Below are 22,642 nucleotides of genomic sequence, written 5' to 3'. Positions count from 1 at the left end.
GATTATCAGCTGAATACTATGTCATAGTATGTTGTGTTTACATTCACAGCATTCACATTCTATTATATTGTAATATATTTTTGCACTACCTGTTTTATCTGACACTTTCACACTGGAACTGTGTACTTGTCGGTGCTGCACTGTCTCTTACTGTGCCTATTGTCCTGTTTCAGCAATTATTCTACCATCTTGTATGGTTTGCACACGTTTGCACATGCACTTTATTTAGAAATGTGTAGGTTTTTTTCGTTATATGTAGTCTCATGTAGTTCTTTGTTTGTTTCATGTTGTTTTTATGTAGCACTATGGTCCTGGAGGTATGTTGTTTCATTTCACTGTGTACTGTACTAGCTCTATATGGTTGAAATGACAATAAAAGCCACTTGACTTGAATTGACTTGTGATGGCATGGCCCTAAACATCGATTTAGTCTGGGATTACATGAAGAGATGGAAGAAATGGAGACAGCCTAAATAGATAGAAGAACTGTGGCAAATTCTCGAAGTTGCTTGGAAAATCCTATCAGCCAACAATTAAGGAAAACTGTGTCCGGGTGTACCTATGATAATTGGTGCGGTTTTGAAGGCAAAGGTGGTCACACCAAATATTGATTTAGCTTGTTTTATTTATACTGCACCTTGTATGACTTTAATTGATTTATGAAAACTATTTATGGCATTATTTTTGAAGACATCCACACTATGTCAGAGTTTTCACAAGTGCCTAAAACCTTTGCACAATACTGTATATATACTGTATAATACTGGGGTTTGCAAATTTAGTCGTTTTAGCAAATTTAGAAATCCCGGCAGGACGCTTTTTTAAGGTCTGAAAAAGAGGACATGTCTGGGAAAAAGAGGCCATATGGTCACCGTACTGTTGGTCAATATCATGGTTAAATTACATTTTAAATCAGCAATACAATCGGAAGAAATTGGATCATATATTTACCTTCTTTAGCTCAAATCACACATTTTTAGGTTGATACTGTAATACACAATCAAAAGTAAACAAACATTGGCTCTTTTAACTGTAAGGCAGGACTTCCATTCTTACAGCTGCCATACTGAGCATTGTAATGCCTCTATTAAAAAAGCAATTTGCTCTTTTAACTGTAAGGCAGAACTACAGCCACAATATTAACGTTACTATGCATTTCTCCCATTAAAGTATACATATAGTTAAAGTGAGTGGTCAGTCGTCTCACCTTATTTTTTCCTTGGTTACAGGCCCTCAATAACTAATTTATGCATACTCCTAATCTGCATTTTGTTTTTACCTAAATTGAAGTCATATGTCATATTGTACCCTTAAAACACACTAAGGATTGAAGGCAAGTTCAATAGAGGAAAATGACAACTCAAAGTTCATGAACTTCATCATCACACTGTTAATACTCAGCTCTGTGGCCAAATCGCACCCAGTGCTTGAGGCACTCAAGCCATAATTCACGCAGAAGTGGAAAGAGCTCTTGCAGTGTAAACAGTGGAAGCGTCTGATGTGTTTGCCCAGCTGGGGGGCTCAAATGGGCATTAGAGAGACAGCTTGGATGCTTCTTTCCTGTGTTCGTTGCTTTAGTTTGTATTTAAATGAGCTACATGATCACAGCCCTGTATTAAGCACACTGAAAAAAAAAAAACTTTTTCACAGCTGATTTTCACAAGACTTGTAGTAGGTGCAGTTTATCAGGGGAGTGTAAAAGATTGAGCTTGAGCAGAAGCACGTTCAAAACCTGATGTCATGTGACAACACTAACTTTCACTAATCTTGTCTCATAATAAGTATGGACACGCTATTCACTCCAGCTCAAGTCATTTTAAACATAGTTAAGTGATTGAGTTTGAAGCATACAGACCTGTCCTTATTAAGAACCTGGGGCTACTGAAATCAGGTCATTCCTTTTTATAAGCTAAATGCCTTAAAAAGACGGCTAGTACAAGGATGTAACCAAATATTCAAGGTGGAACCAAATGTCAGGGGGGGGATGCGTACCTCTAAATTTCTATGGTGGTAACAGACCAAGTACAACTCTTTCCTTACTCAAATCAACTCACTTTTCCAACTCAGAATCTGTAAAGGAATAGTTCAACCAAAATGTTACCGTAATTCTTTCATCATTTACTCACCCTCATGCCATCCCAGATATGTATGACTTTCTTTCATCTGCTGAACACAAAGATTTTTAGAAGAATATTTCAGCTCTGTATATCCATACAATGCAAGTGAATGGGTACCAACATTTTTAAGCTCCAAAAACAGCATAAAAGTAATCATTATGACTCAAGTGTTTAAATCGATATCTTCTGAAGCAATGATAGGTGTGGGTGAGAAATAGATCAAAATTGAAGTCCTTTTTTACAATGAATTCTCTTCCCTGCTCAGTCAATCTCCACTTTAACTTTCACATTATTATTGTGTTTTTGGTGATTCACATTATTCACGCATATCAACCACTCCTGAACAGGGAGATACATTTCTAGCCAACAATTATTTAAATATTGATTTGTTTCTCACCCACACCTATTGTACTACTTCAAAAGTAATTGATTTAACCACTGGAGTCATATGGATTACTTTTCTGCAGCCTTTATGTGCTTTTTAGAGATTCAAATGTTGGTACCCACACTGTTAAAAAAAAAATGTTATTTTACAGGTAATGTTCTGTATTTTTTTACAGAATTTCCCCCTTTTTTCATTAAACAGTAAAATGCTGTTGTTTTACAGATATTTGCTGTAATTTAAAGTTTTACCATTAAAATGACAGTAATTCATTGTAATTAGCAATTACATCAAAATTCTGTTTTTTAAAGGCAATTCATAATATTTTTACAGATTAAACATGTAGTTTTACATAAAATAACTGTTAATGTTCTATAGATTATTTTCCTGTTCATGACAGAAATTAATGTAAAATTACATAAATAAAATTTAAAGTGTTTTTCATAATGCTCCCTCCCGGGAATTACTTTCAGGGTGCGATGTCTGTGTTCATATTCGGCCAGTGATTAAGCACATTATAGCAAAATTCAAATGCTTTTGCGCTGCTTGCAGCTATATTTTAATTTTTTTATAAATTGTCATTACAAATTAAAATGTGGTTTATTTAGGGTTTTATTATGTCCATGTTTCCTGGATCAAAATTCAGAGCTTAACTTTTTGTGGTCTATGGTTCCTAAAATGATTTTAATGCCTACAATATCATCAGAAATTAGACAACTCCATATTTATAACACATTTTATTCATTATTACATAAAACATTTTATTACGTCAGCATCAAAAGTGATGGACATTTTTGAACAGATCATCTCATTTACTGTGCTAACATGTAATGTAGAATTCTAAAACGAATAAGACCTTGGAATTTTTACATTACAACCTGTTAGTGAGGAAGCGATAAGAAAAGAATAGATGTGTTTTAAACGACAAGAAGAGGATATAGAATAGTGCCAGTGGACTTTTTATAAGTCTGCACTGTAAAATGTAATGAGTTGAGTTTACTTAGAAAACCTGTGGAAACTAATTGTCTCAAAATTAACAAGCAAATTAGTTAATCATTTTTTAGTTGATAAAGCTTACTATAATTTAGTAGAGGTAACTTGTGTGTTTGTATAATTTACCAGAAACCTTGAGTATTGCTAACTCAATTTGACAAGTTATATTAGTTCAGCCTACCAAAGAGATTTGAGTTGAGCTTACTAACACCAAAGTACACTAAACTGAATAAAACCAGTTATCTCAACAAGTCTAGTTGTTCACATTACTAGAAAAACTTTTGGAAACTGATTGCCTTAAATTTCTAAAGCAAGGTGTAATAAAAAGACAGACATCAGATTGTTGGGACAACACAAGGCCATTTATTAGTTCCATAAGACAATTTTACTTAGTTATTACTTTTTCAAATATGCTTTCACAACAACATTAAAATGGAAAAAAGTGCATATACTGCACACAGGAAATAAAATGATATATATATATATATATATATATATATATATATATATATATATATATATATATATATATATATTTAAATACACACATACATACATAAGTTCAATGCCCTTTTTCTGACATTTTGTAAATCTTCGTCTGGCCATAAGTGGCTGAATGCACTGCCTTTTTAATCTAACCTTTTTCTACAAAGAATTGGTGAAATGCAGAAATGGATAAAATGGAAGACTCGGTATACAAGTTTCTTAGTTTTCTTAAAATGTGTAAAGTCTGGTCTATAATCAACCACTTTAAGGGTTAGTTCACCCAAAAATGAAAATTATCCCATCATTTACTCACCCTCAAGCCATCCTAGGTGTATGTGACTTTCTTCTTTCAGTCAAACACAATCGGAGTATATTAAAAATATATATATGGGCTCTTCCAAGCTTTATAATGGGAGTGAATGGTACCTTAGATTTTGAAGCCCAAAAAAGCACATCCATCAAAAAGTAATCCATACAGCTCCAGGGGGTTAGTAAAGGCCTTTTGAAGTGAAGCAAAATATCCATATTTATAATTTTATAAACAATAATCACTGGCTTTCTCTATCCTCTGCGCTTCCACATTTGTCACTTCTCACCGAGCTTACGCTACGCTCTACGTCGAACTTCGATTCTCTTGTGAGCGCAGAGATGGTGTTACCGGAAGCCAGCGATTATAGTTTTAGTTATAAATATAGATATTTTTCTTACAAAAATGCATCGCTTCACTTCAGAAGACCTTTATTAACCCCTGGAGCCGTATGGATTACTTTTTTATGGAAGGATGCGCTTTTTGGGCTTCAAAATCTGGGGTACCATTCACTCCCATTATAAAGCTGGGAAGAGCCATGATATTTTTTAATATACTCTGATTGTGTTTGCTCTTGGCTTGATGGTGAGCAAATTATGGGATAATTAAATTTTTGGGCAAACTAACCCCAAAAACATTAAGCAAACTTTCAGTTTTTCAACAGGAAACAAAATATATATTTCAGTGGTGATATGCCATTTTTTAACTCAATAATGGTCAATCATGAACAATTACACTGAAAAATGCTCCATCATACCCCAATAATGCTACTGCATCAGACAGAAATTTCAGGGATTGTATTTTAGGTTTGAGAGACTTGTGCCCAATTGACAAAATCGCCCTTTGAACAAAATCAAAGGTGTTCTTCAGTGCTGGAAGATCCTCTAAATACAGGGCATAAATGAGCCCAAAGAGCAGACACATGGCTTAGGGAAGATTGTCCACGTTATCCACTACAATGGTACCTTCCAAAATGATTGCAGTGGATGTGGCGTCAAGATGCAGTGAGTATGGTACAGCTTGAGAGTCCTCAGGAATAACTGTCAGTATGCCGATTGAAATGCCTGATTTCTCTTCATCGTCTTCCCTTTCCAGGGGTGGAGTGGCATATGAAAAGATATTAAGCATTTTTGTGAAAAAAATATTAAATACTGACTAACATATTTTGTTCTGTGTGATTTCATAAAGACTGATCAGAAAACCAGTACCAGAGAGCACTCACACAGGCCATGTCATAAATTAGTGGTTATAAAACGGATAGTTCCGGTCCTTGATTCTAATTGGTTGAGCCGCATTGGAAGCCTTTATAAATTACATCAGTAATACTGCACCACTGCATCTGTGTGTTGCTAAATTAATGCCGATATCCAAATAAATGTTAATAATCAACCCAATCTTTAAGCATTGTGTCTTTGTTGCTGCATCTGTGTCACTTGGCAACCACTTTGTTGAATTTTTTCTGAAGAACTACATTGCTTGGCGGAAGAATACATTTATCAATATCATATATTTTTTTTTGTTGCCGTGTGTTTATTTTATGAATAAAATAAATGTTAAAATGTATATTTTTATGGACAATAAGCCCTGTGAAGCCGTGATTTACAGTGAATTTAGAACAGCTAAGTGAGTTTTACTCCGCTCCGTGCCTAACCATGCCCATTATCTGTTCTAAATTCACTGTAAACCACGGCTTCACGGGGCTTATTGCTTTATTTTCAACCACCAATCACTCACGTATTTTTTTTTCTCTATTTCCAATGTCTTTATTTCTTTTTAAACTCCTTTATGCCCATCTGTCTTTTTCTTTCACGTTCTTACCTTTCTGTTCTGCCTGTCCTTTCTGACTCTTCTTTCTTTCCTCCTTTTTTGGTCTTTCCCTTGTTCTTCCTTCATCTTTAATTCTCTAACCTTCTTTCTATCTTTATTAACTCCCTTTTGTTGTCTTTCCATTATTTTTTCCTTACATTGTTTTAGTGTCCTGTCTGTTTTTCCTTCCTTCATAACTTCACTAGCCAGATCTCAAGATTGGTTTAAAGGGGTCATGACATGAGAAACCAAATTTGCCTTGATCTTTTGGTATATAAGAGGTCTTTGTATCATTAAAACGTCCTGCAAGTTTAATATTTTAAGACGGCCTCCCCATTCTAAACGAATCATTTATTTAATCAAGCTCAAAATACAGCTCGTTCTGGATTCATGGTTAGAAGTGACGTGTCGGTTAGAAGTGACGTAACAGCGTTTGCATATGACCGCCTCCAGCACAAGATAACTACGCTTTAAGCGCAAGACTACGCTCATTTCAGTATCGCCGTCGCCTCACAAGTGTTCAGTCGATGGACAGCGAGCTCTGACAGAGACTACTTGTGCACAGGAAAATTACGATGCCACACAGATGTGCTGTTCCTGGCTGTGGTCAAACAAAACCTCTGAATAAGCTGCCGAAAGATCCAGACGTCAGGGAAAAATGGATGCAGTTTATTTTTTGCGGACGTCCCAGTCACGGCAGTGTTAACTTAAGCGTTTGTTCTGTACATTTTAAGGATGACTGTTTTGAGAACAAATCTCAATATGATGCTGGCTTTGCCAGAAAACTGTTGCTCAAAGATAAGTCCGTGCCGACTATTCTGGGAACAACGACGACGCTAAACTGTAAGTAATCTATTTTAAACTTTAAACTACTTTTTAAAGCGCAATTTCATTCATTATGAATAATCACAGTGTTTTTACTTAGTTTACTTGCATATTGTTCTGGCTGGGGCGTCAATAATTGATACATAGGCACTGACGTTAGCCAATCATAACAGTGGGCGTTAACACTGAAGTCTTAAATGGAAAACGCCCCCAAAACAGACTGTTTGAATCAGAGGATGAGAAACAGGGTGGGAAAAGGTCATAAATCACTAGATTTTAAAAGTTTTTCTTAAAAAAAAATATATTAATACTATAATTGCACCTAAGGGAACATAATAATACAATAAAAAAAACCATATCATGACCCCTTTAAGAACTATTTGCATTACATTGAATAACAAGAACATCACAGGAAAAACTACTTACAGAACATGTCTTGTAAAAATCTGTGGGGTCCTCTCCAAGAAGTGGAAGGCCATGTAGAACAGCTGTTCTTCTTCCATTGATATTGGATTTCTGTAAAATAATGAAAAAATGATATATATATATATATATATATATATATATATATATATATATATATATATATATATATATATATATATATGAATGATAATAGAACTCATAGCGAACACAACAGAGAGCAAAGAACAGCAAAAGCAATGGATCTTTTACCAAAATAAAACACAAAAATAAAAAGGTGCGTGGCTGAGATGCTTACTTCATTTTCAATCTGTTGCAATATCCTCTTAGGTTTACAACTAATGTCTCCCCCTTTGGCCTTGAAAATATCAATGAAGTGTGGAGTGAATCTGTCCAGTTCTTGAAAGAATTCGGTTTGCAGATTTTTGCCAGATATACAGCCAAACTCTGCCAAAATCTAAAAAGAAAAGTGACTGTGAAATTAGGCAATAACTTTGGCAATGAAATGTATAAGTAAGAATTTAACATCAATCCTAGAAATTTGATTATCAAGTCAAGTTTCATAGCTTTTCACTACTACGAAAATTATTCATTCAAACAATGCATGGCAACAGTTTAGAGTGAATAACAATGTAATACAAGACAACATTAATTTTTACTTACCTACACTTGAGTTAAAACATGCAGGGCAATGTCAGACTTTAACTACCTTTGATTAAGTGTTCTATGCTCTCTACATATATGGGCATTAAATGTTGAGTAAACATTGCTCTCAAAATTGCAATCTTTGTATGGGCACTGCACCATTTCATATTTTTTTAGGTGCTGCCGCAAATGAGACAAGAAAATGGATTTTGTGCAGGGCTCCTCAAAATTGCAATGTACGCAGTTTAATATCAATGGGGTGTTTTTAAGTGCGCCCTAAGTGAATTAAATTAACATGGACAATCTGTCTGGAGACATGGAATTGGAGTATTAATCGTGTAGCTTCCATGTTTTAATCGGTAGTGTTTCAAAAGTTTATCCCTCTTTTCACAAGAATACAAGCAGAACTTACACTTCCACTCCTTGGGTGTAGGTCCTCAAAATAAGCATACACCAACTGTAAAGTAAAAATATATATTATTTATTTGTTAATCAAGATATAATTGTGCATAGGCTACAAGTACAGACAGAATGTTAGAACGTTCTTGGGAGCGCACGCAACACGTTACATATCATTAACAATAAACCATACATAACTATAACTAAACAAAAATATAAACTGCATAAAAAAAGTCAGTAAAGACGTTTGTAACGTATCTAGTAAGCCAATGCTCTCAGCTGACGGTTAGCCAGTAATACTCTTGATTAAAACTCATTATATTTGCATTTCCCTTTCTCGCTACAAAGAGCAAAATACATCGTTTCGATTTGGTTTATACAAAGATAAAATGCACTGTGAGTAGTGTATAATTAGGTCACCAACATACCTAATGTCGTTGCAACAACGTCGCAGTCGCACATGATGTGAGAGAAGTGAAGTTCATCGTCTTCCCGCGCCCGCGGTGTACTGAATGATACAGCGCATGCGCCGAAAATGCGTTGAAAACACAAGAGGAATAGTAGAAAACATATTTATATTTTCATCCTGGAATTAAATCTTCGAAACCCAATAAATATGAATATGAAACTGATTATATATATGATGGACTTATCATATTAAGTATTTGTAGAAACAGCAGCTCATAAAATAAAAATTATATTGGATTGTAGTAGCAGCAGCTAAAAAATTTGAATCATTAGCACACCTTTTGTGTACATCTGTAATGTTCTTTGTGCCAAGTTTTTGCTCTGGATACTTGTTACCGTACGTTCACACCAGAAGCGGCGAGAGCGTCAAAATTCGCTCTGGCTGCCGTGCCTTCAACGCTCGTGGACGCTCTGACGTAGTTGAAATAGGTGACAACGTTTGTTCAAAATGCTTTGTTTTGTGAACTATATTTAAAGGGGCCGCAATTTAAACATCCAGACATGTGGACCATTTACTTTTTGCCGCCCTATCACAAGTAGCGTATATCCTCATGAACTCTTTAAAATGTGAAAATAAGAAATCGATCGATGGCAGAAAGTAATTAAAATATAGTTGTTTGTTATCAAAATAAAATACATTTGTAATAATAACTGTGGTCTTGGTCATATATTACAGGGAATCCCGTCACGGCAATAATTTGTTTCTCCATTTTATCTTCGGAACGAATGTTTGGTGGGAACCAAATTTATACGGTTATGTTCTCTAGACTTCGCTACAGCGGAGCACTTCTATATTCCAGTAGGTTGCTGCCGAACCGCGTCACAGCTCATTACCATAATGTTGACTGCACTTGAACTTCCATCTGATGCCCACGGCGCCCAAGACTCGCCCCGCGCTGCTTCTCGCCGCCGAGAAACGCTGGCTGTCATTGAAAATGAATGACTTCCGGTCGATTTGACGCTCTCGCCGCCTCTGGTGTGAACGTACGGTTACCGGTTATTACAAATGTATTTTATTTTGATAACAAACAACTATAATTTTAATTACTTTCTGTCATCGATCGATTAATTATGTTCACATTTTAAAGAGTTCATGAGGATATACGCTACTTGTGATAGGTTGGCAAAAAGTAAATGGTCGACATGTCTGGATGTTTAAATTGCGCCCCCTTTAAATATAGTTCACAAAACAAAGCATTTTGAACAAACGTTGCCGCCTATTTCAACTACGTCAGAGCGTCCACGAGCATCCTTGAGCGTCGAAGGCAGGGCAGCCAGAGCGAATTTTGACACTCTCGCCGCTTCTGGTGTGAACGTACAGTTAGTGTGAACCGGCTTTTAGTCCAACTCACTCGATGCTCTTCAGTACGTTTTACTTAAGTTGTTTAGTTTAACTGTTGCATTCAGCTGATCGTTGACATAACACAGTTTAATCAAGTAAAATCAACAAATTTGCCAGAATTAGTTAGGTTTACAAGCTTTTATTAAGTAGATTCAGCGATTACTTTTTACAGTGTGTGAGACTTGAGATTCCAGAGATTTTATCTGGAAACTCTGCCGCTGCCGGCCACAGGCCAACAGGCCAACCCATGCACATAATCCTCCTTGGGTCTGTAAAGAACATAACAACTTGTGAGAAAAAAAATGGCATCTAGTACAGACGGTTTATTAGAAAGATTAGCAATATGTACAAGCTAAAACATCTGCCTTATAAGACTAGGTTCAAACTTACTGAAATAAGTAATGTCTGAAGCCCAAAGTATAATAAAGTTTGCCGTGAAGGCTCAGCGTATGCGTCCAGTCGAACCCTGTACCAAAGTATAGGCTACTCCATTTGACTGTGCATGCAGACAGATTTGACACATGCACACTAACTTAGCTTAATTTACTCCCCCATACATGCAGAAAGCAGCACAGAGCAGTGTGCATAGCAGATCTTTCTGTGTAAAGTTCAAAGAAGAAGAATGACAATAGAGGAGAGGGACATAATACTTGATTTACTGCTCTGTGCACATCACGTACAACGGCGTAACTCATTGCTCAACCCACATCGTTGGAGAAATTAACTAACTAGTCACAACTATTTCCAATAACAATAGCAACTGTGGCACATCTATCGTTCAACCCATGTAGGTTCAACAACATAAAACTGTCATTAATGACATCATGCAGGTGGTGGAGTAATAACTTCTGCAGTGATCAAATATCATACCTCATTTACACTGACAGTAAAATGTTTGTTGAGAGAAAGCTGCTTAAAAGCATAGTTCACCCAACTTCTGCCATTAATTACTCTCCCTCATGTCGTTCCAAATCCGTAAGACCTTTGTTCATCTTCAGAACACAAATGAAGACATATGAAGATACACGCTGAAGTAAAGAAATTATTGAATTAAGTTTTTTCCTGTGGCTTCATAAAATGAAGATTGAACCACTGGAGTCACGTGATCAACTTTAATGATGTATTTACCACATTTCTGGGTCTTGAAAGTTTCAGTTACTTAGGATGTCAAAGGAGGGACAGAAAGCTCTTAGATTTCATTAACTCTTTCCTCGCCAAACACAGAATTTTCTGTGTTTCAGGTGGCATTCGGTAGGGAAAGCCCTTGCGCATGTTCTGAGTACGAGACTTCCAGATCAGAGAAACAAGCATCTGCGAACGTAGACGTGATAAGCACAAACGGGAAGGAGTTTGGAGAATGTAGTTCAAAATGCATTTTTCTAAGCTTTTTGTACAGAATGTTGTATTTTTGACAAAACCTACCTATGTTCAAGTGGTGATCAAATAAGAACAAATTAAGGTAAAATAAAGTGTGTAATACATAATAATAATATATATAATAATATAATAATAATATATATGTGTGTAACTTTTGTTGCCTTTTGTTGTACTTTTGATTTGTGCATTTTGACAAAGATCAAAATATTTCCACAGAATAATGAAAATTGTAATTTCAACTCCATAAATCTATTTAACATTCAGACTTTTATTCAACAGCACACTTTATTCAGATGCATATTGCTGTGTGTGTGTGTGTGTGTGTGTGTGTGTGTGTGTGTGTGTGTGTGTGTGTGTGTGTGTGTGTGTGTGTGTGTGTGTGTGTGTGTGCGAAGCAGATTCAAATTTGCCGCCAATTCCGTGTCCTCTACAGTCTATGGTCCTCTAGTCCCGCCCACAACTACCGCCAACGTCGAATGTGTCGTAACAACTGAAAAAGCAAATGATTGGTCACATCATGTTTGAGAAGTTTGAAAAATGACAAACGGTTGAAAGAGTCGTCTCCTCAACGGGTTAGAGCGGGTGTTTTGAGTGTTTTAAATTCATTCCTTTTAGATGAGCCATCATCCGATATCATGGATCTGCAGTGGCATTTTGGAAAAAAATGTTTTCAGGCGCGTTTCGAACGAAGGTAAGAGAGTTTTCAATTCAATAAAAAAAGTAGCATTATTTGCATAGATCTAGATCGATGGATCGTTAAGACTTACACACCAGGTCAAAAAGTACCTTTCCTGATTAGGTTTCATACCTATACCTGTTTCATATTCATATCTGTTATAGTAAACTATTTTAGGAAAATAAAATCATGTAAATTCACCAAAATGTCACTTTCAACATTCTATTTGAAAATCAGATCTCTGTATTCTGTATTGCATGTTCAAACCTTACTATCAATCATTATAACAGGTTAAGTGTTTCCTCCATAATGAGTTTGGACATTTTAAAGATTGCTCAAACTAATCCATTACACTTTGAAGGTGCACGCAAGGGTTATTCATGGATAGGGGTAGCCCTAAGCCTAAATGTAAATATTTATTTCATTTTGTGATTTCAGGTTATAGAAAAACCTGTGCTTGTGGAGATGTACAGCAGATTACCATGGCAACCCAGGTGTGGAAGGAGTATTTTTTATTTATTTGTAATTGTTTTAGTAATTTTCTACTGGACAAACTGAATTACTCCAGGTCAGATTATTACATTATTTCATTTCATATAAGAGTACAGTAAACAGTTATTTTAGAAAAAAATGAATCCTATCAATTCACCAATGTTATTTTAAATATTCTATTTGAAAACGAGATATCACAACCGTTAAATCTGTGTCTGTATTGCACGTTCAAACCGTAATATCAACCTTAATAACAGGTTAAGTGTTTCCTCCATAAAGAGTTAGGAAAATGTAAAGAATGCTTAAACTAATCAATTACAATTTTAAAGGTGCATTATGCAAGGGTTATTCATGGTTAGGGGTAGCCCTAATCCTAAATGTAAATATTTCTTTCTTTTGTGATTTCAGGTTATAGAAAAACCTGTGCTTGTGGAGATCTACAGCAGATTACCATGGCAACCCAGGTGTGGAAATAGGGGACTGTTTTTAATCTGAAATCTGTATTGTCAAAGATGGACAATTCTTCTGACACCATATTATTGTTCTTAAAGCAAAATATTAATTTTGATCTATACTGTATTCATAATTGTATGTTTATACTTGTGGCGCCACTGTGGCTGAGCAAGGTTTGGTATTGCTACAGTGAGACCCCCATCTTGCAAAGTTTGGTTAAGTAAATATGATGAAAATTAAATCTATTTACAAGAATTACATTTGTTTGATTTTTTTCTGCTTATAGAGTGATCACTAGGTGTCAGAAGACTTGTATTATACTACATGAGCTGTATGGAGTCATTTTATAGACATTTGTTGTCCTTTTTGAAAGTGAAGCTGGAATCAATTTACTGCAGTTGTTTAGATAAAGGTCAGCAGTAAGTTTTGGGTGAACTATTCCTTTAAACAGTCAAAGCCCCTGCTACTTTCCTGACTAAAGTTTTATCTCGTCTGAATGCAAAGATTGCTATAGCACAGTCTGATGACATTCATTACTTTGTCTTAAGGCTTCTTATGTGACTCTGCACTCACTGCTGGGTACAGCCTCATACATTTGATTTAATAATATCAGGACTGGGCATCTCCCCCTGAAGTGGTATTGAAACAGTAAATTACTGTTACATACTACTTTTTTGAAGTTTGGGTTGTGGAGTTAAGTGGCCATAACATAAGTCCAAATATTAAAAGAATAGTTCACCCAAAAATGAAAATGTTCTGATAATTTACTCACCCTCAGGTCATCCAAGATGTAATCGGGTTTCTGTCTTCATCAGAATAGAATTTAAAACAGACGTTCTTTTGAAATTAATGCAAGAAATAATAATCCATCTTTTGAATGGTCAAATACTTGGATGCATCAAAATAATCCACACGACTCCAGTCGATAAGTCTTCTGAACTGAAACAATTGAACATTTTTACAAACAAAACATTAGTTATGTACTTTTAACCTGCAAATGCTTACTTCTGCCCTCGCTCTGTGATGCACACTCAGCCCCGTGTCACAAGTATTGTTTTGTAGAACAACAAAAAAATTTATTGTTTCAGTTCAGAAGACTTTTATTTGTCGACTGGAGTCGTGTGGATTATTTTGATGCATCCAAGTATTTGACCATTCAAAAGATGGATTATTATTTCTTGCATTAATTTCTTGAGGAGACACCCTTGTGTTCCGATGACGAGTTAATTATCAGCAGATTTGGATTTTTTTTTTTTTCTCTCAAAATCAAATAAAGTGATCTGCTGAAGAAACAAAAACCTATATCTTGGATGACACGAGGGTGAGTAATCCATATGAGAATTTTCATTTTTGGGTAAACTATTCCTTGAAAATGTTTCTTTGAATGTAGCCACTTATTCACCCAAAAATGAAACTTCTGCCATTAATTACTCTCCCTCATGTCGGTCCAAAATCTGTAAGACCTTCGTTCATCTTCAGAACACAAATGAAGATATTTTTAATGAGATCTAAGAGCTTTCTGTCCCTCCTTTGACATCCTAAGTAACTGAAACTTTCAAGACCCAGAAATGTTGTAAATACATCATTAAAGTAGATCATGTGACTCCAGTGGTTCAATCTTCAATTTATGGAGCCACGGCAGAAAATAACAACTTCATTCGACCATTTCTTCACTTCCGCGTCAGTCGCTGACTTTGTGGCAAGCTTTTATAATATTTAATCATTCACAGGATATGAATTATTGATATCAAGAATGGATTTTTTTTTTGTTACTATTTTTGATATCAAGAATTACATTTTCACTTGTTGAAAATGTAATATGTAATTCATTCACAGGATATGTAATTCATATCCTGTGAATGATTACATATTAAAAAAGCTTGCCACAAAGTCGGCGACTGACGCTGAAGTGAAGAAATGGTTGAATTAAGTTTTTTCCCGTGGCTTCATAAAATGAAGATTGAACCACTGGAGTCACATGATCAACTTTAATGATGTATTCATACATTTCTGGGTCGTGAAAATTTCAGTTATTTAGGCTGTCAATGGAGTTGCAGAAAGCTCTTGGATTTCATTAAAAATATCTTCATTTGTGACCCTGCACCACAAAACCATTCATAAGTTACATGGGTATATTTGTGACAATAGTCAACAAAACATTGTATGGTTCAAAATTATCAATTTTTCTTTTATTCCAAAAATCTTTAGGATATTAAGTAAAGATCATGTTCCATGATGATATTTTGTAAATTTCGTACCACAATATAAATATATATATATATATATATATATATATTTGTGAGTGGATGCCGCAAAATCGTCAACAGAAATGAACAACTTTAAAGGCAATTTTCTTAATATTTAGATATTTTATTTTTTTTGGCACCCTCAGATTCCTGCTATTAAAATGGTTGTATCTCTGCCAAATATTGTCATATCCTAACAAATATTTTTCTTTATTAGCTTCTTGATTCAGCTTTCAGATGATGTATAAATCTAATTTTCAAAAAACTGAGTCATACGACTGGTTTTGTTTCATTTGTGTTCAGAAGCTGAACGACATAAGGAAGAGTAATTAATGACAGAAGTTTAGTTTTTGGTTTAGCTAAAAAGTATTTTGAACTCTGGACCAATAAAATATGTATGTTTCAGTAATTGCTTTAAAAAAAACAGAAGTTCACCATCTGTCTGCTAATGCCAGGAAACCCTCTCCTACTGTACTGTATAGGTATGCACATCTTTGAAAACCGTGATAAATGTAGCTTTGCAAAATGATGCTCACAGTTTAATCATACCAGTGTCAGTATGTTATCTTTAAAAAAAAAAAATGTATCAGCTATTTATTCATTTATTCTTCTGGCTCTTGTGGAGCTAACACCATCTGACATGGTAGGGTTTAAAAACAAAACAAACAAAAAAAAACATTCCCATCAAAATAGCACACAATCAAATAAGAACACAATATCTCTCTGTCTGTCTATCTTTCTATCTAATAGGCCTATATTACATATACACACAGTGCTTAGCGTAAGTGAACACACCCATGCTAAAGTTGACTAAAAAAAGAGGAATTTCTTTTGGAAATTGATCTTAATGGCTTAATTAAAAAAAAAAAAATGAGGAAAACTCCAATTGGACACCAATTTTCTTTGTGAATGAATAATGTATCGTAAATAAATAAATGTTCTTCCTTAAATACAGGGTGCATAAGTCAGGACACCCCTATGTTAAATTCCCATAGAGGCAGGCAGATTTATATTTTTAAAGGCCAGTTATTTCATGGATCCAGGATACTATGCATCCTGATTAAGTTCTCTTGGCCTTTGGAATTAAAATATCCCCACATCATCACATACCCTTTTCCATACCTAGAGATTGGCCTGGTTTTATTTCAGTTAGCCTAATAGCTGGTTTGATTAGCATTGAGAGATGATCTTATGGAAAGTACCCCATGCCAATCTCTAGGTATGGTGAAGGGTATGTGATGATGTGGGGATATTTTAATTCCAAAAGCCAAGGGAACTTTATCAGGATGCATAGTATCCTGGATCCATGAAATAACTGGAATATTTAACTGAAATATTTACGATACATTATTCATTTACAAAGAAAATTGGTGTCCTTAAAGGTTGGAGTTATCCTCGTTTTTTTAAGGCAAAATCTTCCCAAAGATTATTTTTTTTATTCCTCTTTTTAGTCAACTTTAGCATGGGTGTGTTCACTTATGCTAAAAACTATATAGATATGTATGTAGGTATGTATGTAGGTATGTAGGTAGGTAGGTAGGTAGGTAGGTATGTAGTGTTTGTTTAGCCAATAACCTAGTCACCAGTTGTGATTATGATTATAACTTGAGCATCATTTGAAAGCATTCATCATAGTTTAAAAGCTGTTGCAAATTATAGTTTGTTTTTATTTTAAATGTAGCTACTTTTGGTGTATTATAATGTACTATGACTGTTTTTCCATTGTCCAATCAATTTTTTTTAATGTATATCTGTAAAATAAATGCTTAATACTATATATGTACAGATATTTGTCTTTGATTTTACATACTTATTGGGTTTTTATACATTTTGTCTGTTATTTTACAAAGTAAATAAACTTTAGTAAACTGTAAATTACTGTATAAAGACAGAGCAACTTCATCAAGTAACTAAAAAAAGCCATACCTTTACAGAGATTAACCTTAAATGTAGTTGTTTTTAATGTATTTTCACATACTTATAACGTTTTTATACATTATTTCTTAGTTATTTTACAAAGATAAACTATATTTTAAAAGTAAATTACTGTATAAAGACAGAGTAACTTCATAAAGTAACTAAAAATAGCCATATATTTACAGAGATTAACCTGAAATGTAGTTGCTTTTAATGTATTTTCACGTAATTTATCTGTTTTTCTACAGTTTAATAACAATTATCAACAGAAATGTACTGTAATTTAATGAATTATGACTGTAAAATATTCTCTGTATTTTTACGGTTTATTGCATGTAATTTTGTGAAACAGTTTTTTACTGTTATTTGACGGAATCCGTCTGGAAACTTTGCTGCCAGAGATTTACCGTTTTTTTACGGGTTTTGTTTTACAGTGAATTCACTTGCATTGTGGGGACCTACAGATCTGAAATATTCTTCTAAAAAACTGAATTTTTGTTCAGCAGAAGAAAGTCTTACACATCTGGGATGGCATGAGAGTGAGAAAATGATGAGAGAATTTTCATTTTTGGGTGAACTATCCCTTTAAAATGCCTTTTGGAAATAGATGGCAAATCAGGAAGGATCAGGAGAGCCATCTGCTTTATTTAGGCTAGAAAAAGTAAAAAACTTTTGAAAAAACATTCCAAGTGAATGTGTTATACTTAAGAGCACATTCAAAGTAAGAATAATGTATCATGACCTGGATACCTAAAGGTGCAATATGTAATATATTTACTGTACTAAAGCTAAAATTATCACAATATGTTATCAGAGATTTAGGAAACATGCTAAGTTAAAATACAGGCTTCTCTATGAAAACAATGCTATAGCCAGAATATTCTACTTGGAAATGTCAGTTTCGGGCCGGAATTTCTGTTTGTGTTTTGGCTTGTGTGCTCCCGCCCAATGCCCATTTCCCAACAGTATTTCGACACCAGATTTAGGACAAGTTAGTGGGCAAACACATCGTGCTGCAGCCATGGAAGTCAGCAATACATCTAGCTAACACTGACAAGAGTTATAAAAAAATCCACAAGAGCTGGTTTATAATTTGCAAACAATAAAAACATTGCAAACGTGTACATTAGCTGATCAACTTACAGTGTAAGGCATGTCACTTGCCATTGTCAGTTTGCTTGTTCCTGTTGCATGTCCTCAACCTGGCAACCCACATGAGCTTCGAGTCTGGGGAGGAGGGGGCGTGGGAGACAACTCTCTCCAATATTTTGCATTTGGACTGCAGTACCCATTTAAACGCTTGTCAATGTTACATATTGCTCCTTTAATAATGGAAAGAAATACTTGGATGCATAAACAAAAGACTAATTTAATATAATACAATGAAATAGGCCTAACAGCAAATCAAGTTTAAAAACTGGTTTAATACCGGTATATGTAAACAGTAAAGCTCTACTAATTTAACATCTGGCCATGCTTGCCAAATCAGTTACTTCCTGAAATCAACACCATTCTGAAACACATATTAGGGTGGGGACATCCAGCTGTCTTGAAGGCATAGCAATTCAGTTGTTCTCAGTATATGTCAGTTACTCTTATAATATACAAACCAAAACTTGAGAACTCGGATAATGAAAAGAATAAGCTATACCAACAAATCTTCCAATAACCAATTTTGACACCTTCCCACAAAGGTTATCTTCTTTTTTAAATTTCATACCAGCAGGCAAAATTGAGTTGCATTTGCATTTCCATGGAGGGAAAAGCACAATCTGTGATAACAAGAAAGCATATGCCTCATAGACAAGTTATGAGTGACATATTCACCAAGAACAGAAACATGAAACCCATATTTGGGAAATGGTTGTCTGAAAGCTTGTGTTGACTATGTAGTCTTGGATGATATAAACGAGATCTTCAATTTAACTTCAAAAATGTTTTTGTGGTTTAATCAGATACAACACACAAACAAATGGGTTTCAATCACAAAAATGTAAAATAAAGTCATATAATCATTTTTGAGTAATTACTTGTATATTAACTGCTGTTCTAAACATGGATTCTCAAATGTTTGCTGCTTAATAAAAAAAAAAGAAAATGTGTTAATGTAAGTGGTTTTAGATTAGGACCAATCCGTCTAGAATGATGGAAATCTCATCTTTGGCTGTTACTGTAAGCACAATGATACTACATCACATGTTGGGTCTTCAACACAACACAAAAATGTATTTAATGTTATGTGTATACATATTGCATACAGTTTGTAGACTAACTTAGACTTGGCACAACCATCAGACAAATTATTGTGAATTTATGACTGTTCGAATCACTTCAATCTGTGCAGGCAAATGCAACATATTCCTCCAATAATCTAAACATTAAAACAAATGTACTCTGATTTTATCAAATTTAATCAAAGAACTCCAATCCTCCCATTGTAAAATGCATAGACTATAACTTGTCAGCACGATGTGTAATTTAAATAAAGTCACCCTTTGCTAAAATACATAAAACACTGCTAAAATACATGAAATACTTAGTAAATAATATTTTTTAAATGCAAAATGAACAGAACTTTATGGTTGCACATTTTGACACTTCAAGATATTTAAGTTGAACGAGAGACATTACTCACCCAGGTGCTCCGTGTTTCAGATGTCTTTGTGAATCCATATTGGTTTCTGTGAACTGTCATATTCCATCACAGCTTGTCGGAGACTGAAGGGATCTTTTCTGCCCTGTGTCACACACACAGCTGCACCAGGCACAAGATAGTCTGTTGCAATCGGCGCCTAGTCTGTGCCTTTCAAATGCTCACGAGTCTATACAGCAAACCTCAAAAGAGCAACAGCGCCACACAGTGTTTGACCACACATTACTGGATGTCAATGGAATTCAACTTCCTTGTTTCTAGCGTCCCAGTGTTTATAAAAAAGTGCTATGGGTGTAGGATGTACCGTGTTATGTTGATGGAATCCGATGGTAAGATCATTAAAGGAATATTCTGGGTTCAGTCCAAATTACACTTTATAGACAGCATGTGTGGCATAATATTGAGAGCATCAAATAATAATCAAGTAATAATAACTCCACTCGTCCCACCTTTTCTTTAGAAAGCGAAAATCGAGGTTGAGGCACATCCATCAAATGGATGGGCCAATTTGTGGACGGATTGAAGGCAGAAAAGTGAAGCTTACAAGTTTATAAAAGCACTTAGATACATTTTTCTGTTAAAACGTGTTTCATTTGAGCTGTGAAGATTTTAAAATCGTAATTTTTACCGTCGTTTTTGGGTTTACGACAACATGGCAACGAAGATTAAATATTGGATATAACTTTACACAGAAAAGGATAATAAGCGACCCCCATACAATTCTTTTTTTATATAGAACATGTGTTTAGAGAAATAATATAGAATAAAGTAAAATTACAATGTGATTTAAGCAATCAGTCAATAATATTTATGTATCACTGCTTGACTGTCTCTTATGTTTTGATCCCCCTGTATGAAGACCATCAACTGTCAGCAGGGCCGGCCCAAGCCTTTATGGGGCCCTAAGCAAAATTTGATTTGGGGGCCCCTCGGTGCCGCCAACATGATTGAATATTGTCAATGCTTGATTATTCGCACACTATAAATCTAACACACCCCTTATCAATTGTATTAGTTGTAGCTGTGTTTCTTACAACATACCAATGTCTGCTTGGCATGATTTTACCCTTCTACGGTTTTAAATGTAACAGTAGCACACCTATATTTACCCTATCCTGTTGATCCTCTGTTACCAGTTTTGTGTACTTCCTAGAGAACAATTTGAAGCAGAAGCTGTAGACAGTATCATTTCTTTTTGAATAAGTGAGCAGCTCCACTTACATTTTTTCCCATTAATTAACTTAGTAGTGGAAGCTTCGGCCATAAGGTTTTTCAGGGAATGTGAAGTTTTCCTTTATAGGCAGTGGCACTCTGCTTACCAGATCAGTCCTTTCTGAGTCGGACAGGATAGATGACAACATCAGTGGATGCACGTGCTGGGAAGTGCTCCTCGCATGCAGAGGATGGACCTGATGAAAGATGAAAATAATAATAAAAGCTAGCCATGTTAGATGTCATATTAAAATGTAATGCAACTGTCTGTCAAAAACAAAGGCATGGTTTATCCATATAAATATAATGATCTGGGACTGTTGAAAAATCATCATCAGCTGTAGCACTGGAACTTGGGGCAGGTGGCGTTGGTTGTGCCCCACGTCCAAAATATTTCAACAGTGCTCCTAGGGAAGTTTCATAAGAGTACATATTTGACAGAATATTTGACAAAATATGTTATTTTCTCAACACAAATTATTATGCACAGCAGCAAGCCATCTGTACTTCTAAACAACAACTCTTAATCTATAACTAGCTAACTGAGGCATAATGATATTGGAATATAATAGCAAAGACCCCAAAATGGTAGACTAATGTAAATAATGTTAAGTTGTTATCAGTACAAAGTTTATGGAACAGAATCTTATTTTTATTTCAAAAATACATACCCAGGAAAGTTATTTTTACACAGAAGACAAAAACATATTCTAAAACTTGCTAAGTAATATGTTGTTCTAATAATATATTAAGATCTCAAGGCTATTTACGGATGATTAATCAAACTTTCCTAAAAAAGAAGATATGCTACAAAGGCTATGTTAACTAACTAGCCAGCTAATGTTAGCTCGTAACTTAGCCTAGCTACTTAACATACCTTTATCGTGCTGTTTTTCTCTTCCTCTATTTTCTTCTTTTTCCTTTTCTTTGCACCAGAGGATATGTCCTTTTTTGTGACATTGCTGTTTTGCTGTCTGAATGTGCTTGCATCCTGCAGCCCGTTAACATAATATTGCATTTAATATTGCGTTTTTGTATAATTACCATTGTCCATTGACAGTATAATCACACAAAAAAAAAAAATCATGTGCTCTTGGGGGCCCCCTGGTGGCCACCGCGGCCCTAAGCAGCCGCTTAGTTCGCTTATGCCTTGGGCCGGCTCTGACTGTCAGTATCAGACTGAGGATTCTGAGTCTGAGACAGACTTCTTCCTAACCACCAGATGGGGCAACGGCACCAAACATGTCCTGTACAATACTCACTGGCAAGTATCTTTGGCTGGTTTTGGGATGTCTGTGGGTCTCAAGTAGATATTGACCATGTTTATAAAACTATGAGAGGTAATCTACCTCGTTCTAAGATCATAACAGACATAGTCATATGTCAGTGTCATATGTAATTAAAGGGGCCCATGTTTTCATCA

At 35.1% G+C, this 22,642-nt stretch overlaps 1 protein-coding gene and 2 long non-coding RNA genes across 4 annotated transcripts in view; 1 reads left to right on the top strand and 2 right to left on the bottom strand.

Annotated features, from left to right (window-relative positions):
• Nucleotides 1-20,092, bottom strand: part of LOC127625458 (5-hydroxytryptamine receptor 4-like) — a 38,512-nt gene extending 18,420 nt beyond the window's left edge. The window contains exon 1 of the mRNA XM_052100764.1: nucleotides 19,990-20,092. Within this exon, the coding sequence (XP_051956724.1) occupies nucleotides 19,990-20,027 (38 nt within the window). The 5' untranslated portion in view covers nucleotides 20,028-20,092. The remainder of the gene's footprint in view (nucleotides 1-19,989) is intronic.
• LOC127625463 (uncharacterized) lies at nucleotides 4,839-9,108 on the bottom strand. Of its 2 annotated transcripts, none has more exons than XR_007968291.1 (5): nucleotides 8,812-9,108; nucleotides 8,397-8,441; nucleotides 7,638-7,796; nucleotides 7,343-7,432; nucleotides 4,839-5,372 (listed from the first exon to the last, which is right to left on the bottom strand). It is a non-coding gene; the product is annotated as an uncharacterized LOC127625463 (long non-coding RNA). The 2 variants fall into 2 exon arrangements; XR_007968290.1 differs by having other exon boundaries at nucleotides 4,839-5,367.
• On the top strand, nucleotides 12,108-14,738 carry LOC127625462 (uncharacterized). The gene is made up of 3 exons (XR_007968289.1): nucleotides 12,108-12,261; nucleotides 12,685-12,740; nucleotides 13,147-14,738. It is a non-coding gene; the product is annotated as an uncharacterized LOC127625462 (long non-coding RNA).
• Nucleotides 20,093-22,642: the final 2,550 nt, after the last annotated feature.

Source organism: Xyrauchen texanus, chromosome 31 (assembly GCF_025860055.1).
Source record: "Xyrauchen texanus isolate HMW12.3.18 chromosome 31, RBS_HiC_50CHRs, whole genome shotgun sequence".
Taxonomy (NCBI): Eukaryota; Metazoa; Chordata; class Actinopteri; order Cypriniformes; family Catostomidae; genus Xyrauchen; species Xyrauchen texanus.
This window is presented reverse-complemented; position numbering and strand designations above follow the sequence as displayed.